The 6,639-nt window shown below is 32.8% G+C and overlaps 1 protein-coding gene across 1 annotated transcript; it reads right to left on the bottom strand.

Moving 5' to 3' along the window:
- Window positions 1-629: 629 nt before the first annotated feature.
- Window positions 630-5,470, bottom strand: LOAG_00727 (hypothetical protein; the record flags this gene model as incomplete). The annotated part of the gene is made up of 10 exons (XM_020445531.1): window positions 4,567-5,470; window positions 4,204-4,399; window positions 3,907-4,008; window positions 3,752-3,813; window positions 3,436-3,540; window positions 2,709-2,889; window positions 2,095-2,268; window positions 1,821-1,944; window positions 1,021-1,124; window positions 630-842 (listed from the first exon to the last, which is right to left on the bottom strand). Exons 1-10 carry the CDS (start codon window positions 4,665-4,667, stop codon window positions 630-632), a joined length of 1,362 nt encoding a protein of 453 aa, XP_020304016.1. The 5' UTR covers window positions 4,668-5,470.
- Window positions 5,471-6,639: the final 1,169 nt, after the last annotated feature.

Below are 6,639 nucleotides of genomic sequence, written 5' to 3'. Positions count from 1 at the left end.
TAATCGGAAACTGTTACTTGGAAGGATTAATTCTATTCAAGTCCGTTCACACTTCTAATTTAACAATTCCTTGAATAAGTAACGAACCGGAAATTTGCAGGTAACTGAACATGCGAAAAATGGGAAAATACGATTGCAACAGTAACAGTAAGTAAATGGTTATTCAATCACAATAGATGGAAGTGCCTTCTAAATAACTGACCATTTCGTAAAACTTACATGACATAGCAATCATATAATCATGTTCACAAAGTATGTTACCATACCAATAAATGCAGTAAATTTTGTTTGTGAAAAGTTTATAATTGGATTACGATTGTCAATAAAAGTCAATCAATTGGATTATCAATAAAAGTTATTCAATATGAATTTCAAAACATCACTCAACAAAAAAATTTTATTTTGTGCAGGTGTAAATCCACATTATCGCATTATTGTGACAAAGTTGCACATATCATGTATATTCATGAAAGACATTACGTAGATTCAGTGCATCATTCTGGTAAAAAATCATATATATCACTTCTGAAACTTGGGAATCTTTTAACACAGTTAGAATAAGTTTTCTCGAAAGTTCCGGAATCAAGTGAAATGCATTAAAATCATTCAATAAATAATCGAAAAAAAAACTATACGGTAGTTTCAGGAGTTGAAGACAACTTGTACTTTCTATAAATAAGTGTCACATTATTACTATCTTCATTCTCTTCTTCAGATCGTATATGAGATAAGGAACGACTTTTGTCTACTTTCTCTAACGAGAGTTCGGTTGCCAAATTTCCAACGCTATGTGAAACTGCATTTATCGAGCGTTGCTTAATTTCCATTCCATAGTTCTTTCGCTTCAATTATTAAAAGTTAAAATCTTCTGAACTCTGTGATAAAGTTCTGAGGTATAAAATGCATTAGCACACCTTATTTTGAATATTTCCCGCAATTTATTTGTCATTGCCGTTATCCGTCTTAGAGTATGAAAATTTAATATGTGAGGACGAAGAGTAGAAATTTCGAATTGTTTACCTGCAATGGTCCGAACATCTTCAATTGAAAATCAGCTTGCTCTTGGCACACAATTTGGGATGTCGTCAATCTCTCCACATCTTCTGCGCACCCAAAGAGTTCGTCTGAAAAGAATTTTGACTGTTACTTTGCTCTTTATTGAAAAAGTTATGTTTGAAAATTTTGTCAGAAAATTTCATGTTCAAATCCATTGGGCGATAATTTTCAATTTGCATTCCCAATAAACAATAGATTTGAAAGCCCAATTCAAATTTTTGCAAATACACTTTTACCCTGGTGTAGATAGGCACTAAATAATTGTTCGGATGATATCGGACAACGGAAAGTAGTTAAAAATTTTCACACAGAAGAAGGGAATTAGAGCCTCATTAGAGAGTAGGCCAATTTCCTAGTTAAAATTTAAAAATTCAGTTCGTCACATATAGAATGCTTAAGAAATCTTTCATTTGTAGATCCGAGAGAATTGTGAAATGCGCTAATCTGGAAAATAGCAAAAACGCAGGAATAGATACAAATGAAGAAGATATACATGACCAACTCAATATTGATATCATTCACGCACAATTTTAAACGATTATTGATATACAACAAAAATCCAACATACACGTTCGAGGATACGGATGAAAGATTATATAAGAGTCAACACTTGTCACAACCAAATATTTTTTTAATGAAATCACTTTTAATCACCACGATTTGTCATAATTTTGCACTGGGATTTTTAAAATTCCTACGGCTGTGAAAACAAAAATAAGAATAAATTCCAGGTTGAATAGAGTTCGATAAATTTGAAACATAACCTTTTTTGACACAAAGGTAATCAGCCCAATCAGTGCTTGCAGCTAACGGCTTATTCAAAGTAAAATCATGATAATCTGGAGATGCCGACGACCGAAAATGTGCGTGTTTGGATTGTTTTGGCATCTGCAGTAAACGATCAGTAAAAAATTTAGAACTAGAAGCGACTGAATCCACTAAAGCTACAAGAATCCTTAACACTCATCTGCATGTTATCATCTGAATTAAATAATCTGTATTTAAACAATAATAGGAAGAAGTGATATTTAAACATGCCATTGTATCGTTGTTAGCTTCAGTTGAACACTGTTTATCTTGTGCTAAAAGTGGCGAAGTTTTTTGGAAATATGACAGTGATTGAGTGGCGCTAGCAACTTTTCCGCAACCAGGAAGAGAACCTGAGGGATACCAAATCGGGCTTGACTCCAAGATAGTTGACTGCTTCTTATCCTTTTTAAATTAAAAATTAAAAGGAAAACCTTGATTGATTGTTTTTTATCCTTTTCAGATTAAAAATTGAAAAGGAAAACCTTGAAACGATCGAAGGATTACTCAATACCTGAGAAAAGCCGAATCATAGAACATGAACAGTGAATTTCTTCAAGTGATCAAATAATTATATAAATTTTTGACTCTATCACCTTAAATTTCCCCAAAGACAGAGATCCGATAAAGAATGACATATAATTCGGCTTGTAAAGTTTCATTCCATTTTTCCCGCTTTTGGTGCAATTTTCAGAATATTGAAAAGGAATTTTTCTTTTGAACTATAACGCCAGTTCTGGCACTCAGTATCAATCAAATGAGTGAAATGCATATAAGTCAATTTTGAATTTGATATAGAATTCGAATCATCGGTTCAAAAGCTTAAAAAATAAATTGTTAACAACCTTTGCTGAAGGGGCATGAAGTGCTTTGTGGTCATCTTCTTTAGTGGCCACAACTGTTTGCTTTAACGGCAAAAGGCTAAGTTTCGGATGTTTCAAACAGTTTCCATGGGATTCATTGGTACTGCCTGTCGATATATTCGATAAACTGGCCGATTTACATACATTCTGCAGTTTCACTCGCCTGAAATTAAACAAATTAAAACCGTGGAAAAGTATTGATACAAGCCAAAAAAATGCATGTGAACTGAAAATCTCGCATTAGAATAGCTTTTAATTAGTCTTGGATAATGCTTACGCTGGAATCTTTCCTTTTAATCATCAATATTGATAAAGATATATCAACAGTTGATCGCCTTCAGAGGCATTGAATTTTTCACTATCTTGAAATTGGTATTGCAAGAAAACTATATGGCTTTCACTATACGAAAAGATGCATACATTTTTTCGTTTTTCTTTTTCTTATAAGATAGCTGGATATTTGGCTATTAAATCTTCATTCCTAGTTCCTCATTAGAAGTTTTGAAATTCTTTGGGTTTCTTATGAAGCCTGGTTTTTCAAAATATTTGTAAAACGACGGTTATAACAATACTATCCGCACTCATCCCATCTAATCCAGGAAATGAATCTGATAGAACCGTCTATCTCTCAAGATATCTGCGTCGTTTTTTTTCCCATATTTATTATTTCTTTTTCTTTTCCATATTTTATTACAGATTCAATGTTTACATAGTTGGTAGTGATGTCGCTCCATACAGAGAATTATCCTCAATATACTGAATAACTTCATCACTTGTGCAGTACCGTATTGATTCCTTCCGCCGAATCGCTGTTCTGAAATTAGTATCACAGCCTTTAAACTGAACTAATTTTTCAAGCACCGAAGTGGTTAATATTTGGGTTCTAAATAACCTAGCAATTACACCCAAAGTGACTTAGCGAATTAAAAGAATTAGAATAGTGTTCAATGAAAGCTATAGAATATATAATTTCTTGGAAGCTAAAATATTAACCATTAGCACTAACAGAAAAGAAATATATGTACCTTAGGCGTGTCGAACTGATGTCATTCGGACAAGTTTCATCTTCAATCACAAATATATTCTTCTGAAAGAACAGTGAAAGAAACATTACATTTTTCACCAGAATTTTCTATCTGCTGAAAAGTTAGCTACTTTTGAAACTTGAAAACATAAATACTTGGTAAGTGTGGAGGACATCTGCAAGGTAGATGGCGCTGACAGGATCAGTATTTGCTCGCATCACTACAACAACACCAAAATCCCGAACAACTTCTTCGATCTGAACTTTAGAAATTTTTATTTCTTAAAATTCGACTTATTTTAAATGGAAAATTCGAAAAAAAAATTTTTTTCAGAAAAATTCAGAAAAATTATTCAAAAAAATCAGAAAAATTCAAGATTCAAAAGTTAAAATTCAACTTATTTGATGACAGAGACATCATTTGCATTTAAAAAAGTGGAAAAACAAGTAAACCTGCTTAGTATTCCATAACATAACGTCGGAAACGGCCAATTTCGTAATGCTTTCGATAACATCACCGCCACAGAGCAGTAGTAATTGCACTTTGCAGTTTTCACTGCTGTATTTATGATTAAGTACTTCCTTGATATGATGTAAGACATGAATTGTCCTTATCCATTCACCCTGTGAACACTCCCATCCATCCGCTCTGTAATCAAAGTTTAAAAAACTTCCAAAAGTTGTAAAATCTTTTCCAAACCAAATTTTGCATATTTCCACTACATTGCAAAGGAGAATTGAAAGTTTCCATATAAACTGTAAGAATCAATTCGATTTTAAGTATCGAATTTCAAGATGTGAGTGAAAGTTGCAAACTTGATCCAGGATGACGATTTGACAGCCAACTCTACCATTTTCAGCCTGTGTTTAGCTGGTACCATATCAGGTCGACCAAGACTATCCGCTACTGGACTCATAATACCTTCAACGACCTCCCACCCGTGTATTCTCTTGAGGTAGTCGCGTGCACGTTCTGTAGCATTCTTTGGAAAGTCATAACAAGTTCCAGAGAGATTCTCCAGCAGTTTTAATGGAGTGAAAGTTTCAACCTATTCATGCAACAGAATAAGAAAATCTGCCTTCTTTCTTCCACTTCATCTTTCCTAATAAAGAAAGATTGTTATTGAATTTTTGAAGGAAACTGCAAAGAAGACTCTCGAGAGAAATTGAGTAAACTATTTCCCAATCAAATAAGCTTGCTGTTCAATAATTTTTCTAATAAAATCAGCTGAACAAAATGTAGCTTTATAGGGATATTTTAAGTAAGAATAATTAAGTGAAGCTTTAGCTTAATAAAAATTAAATTGTGATTGGACTAATTGCCCTTTTTGCAAATGTCACATAAGATAGTTGTTCCTGATGATGTCCGACTTTAGTCTGAATCATCTGCTAGTAAGATTCCAAATAAATCCTATAAGCTAAAATTTCCATTGGTTAAACGACACCTTTTTTACAAGCGAATTAACAGAATAAAATGCTTACCAAACATTCGAAGGTGCATATAAGTTGGTGGACTAAACGTACCACATGAAAGCAACGCTACTCGCCTTGAAGTTACTTGCGACGTAATAGCGTTTGAACTTTTTTCCATCAAATGCCCCAAACATCACTTCATTGCTGCGAGTCACATTACTTCCTTTATAGTGAAAAATTTTACGTTGAATAAACCAACTCAGCTCTCACATATATATTCCTTCTGTTCACTAATTGTCTTCTACAAAAACTTGAAGAATTCACTTCAACGTATATGCACGAATGCATATTTTGGCGTAATTTCAAAAAGTTATGGAATGGAACACAGTCGCTTTGCGAGTATTAGCAACCAACAAAAGTAACGATATTTTTTTAAGAACATATCAGGACAACAGTAAGAAGGGCTAATCTAGGAAAGAAAATGCTTTAAATTCATGGGAACAGACGAATTTTTATGGTATCCTAGTAAAAGATAGATAACAAAGGAACTGCAAGAACATAGAGATAATTTTGCCCATAAATCTCGAACAAATTTCAAAAATGTAAAGATCTTGTTAACTTCACAAAAAACTTAAAAGATGAATACATAGCAAATTTATGTTAAAGGCGAAATTTGAAAGGTAAGAGAGAAACATTGTAAAATGACACATTTCAGAAATGATTCCTTTCCAGATGAGATGGGATTAGATCTAAAAACTCAAGTGAAGTGTGTGAAAAGTGAATTTTTAAAGCTGCAGGTAGTTACCAGACAGATAGTTATCACTTCCATACAGTATGACAATCAAAGTAAAATGATTGAAATTCTGGTATTAAATTTGTTGCATTCAAATTTCTTTAGATTTTGTAAATTTTAAACACTGGGAAATTTGCAAAAGTGTGATACCTTTAAAATTGATTTCTATAATGAACAAAAGATTTTCTGGATAAATAAAAAGGAAGGCTTATGTTGCTGTGTATTGAAATGGTGAACATGTTTAACATCCACTTTCAGTGCTTGAGAAAGACGCTTTAATTAGAAGGATACAGTGCGACACTGTATCCTTCTAATTAAAGCGTCTTTTTCTTTTATTTAATGGAATGGTTCGGTATGTCGATGATCAATAAAAAAAACTATGAAACTACCATTCTGATTCCAAGCAAATATCTGAAGTGATTTCCAAACAATTTTGAGAAGTTTGTTACTCTTTAGATTCAGTGTTAATCTTTTTACAAAGTGTATATATCATTTCACAAAAGAATATATGGAAACTGTTAGCGTTTAAAATTCCAAAATTTTGAAATTTCCTGAATCGGTTTTCTAGATCGAGGGCTCAGAGCGGGATATATTAAACTAACTGGAGGGATAATATTTTCGTGTGTTCCATGTGATTTCGCCATTATGAACTTTTCCCTTTGAATAGTCATTTCATTGAAAGC

This window comes from Loa loa (genome assembly GCF_000183805.2).
Source record: "Loa loa unplaced genomic scaffold supercont3.71, whole genome shotgun sequence".
Classification (NCBI taxonomy): domain Eukaryota; kingdom Metazoa; phylum Nematoda; class Chromadorea; order Rhabditida; family Onchocercidae; genus Loa; species Loa loa.
The sequence above is the reverse complement of the archived record's forward strand: the minus strand, read 5'-3'. Positions and strand labels throughout refer to the sequence as shown.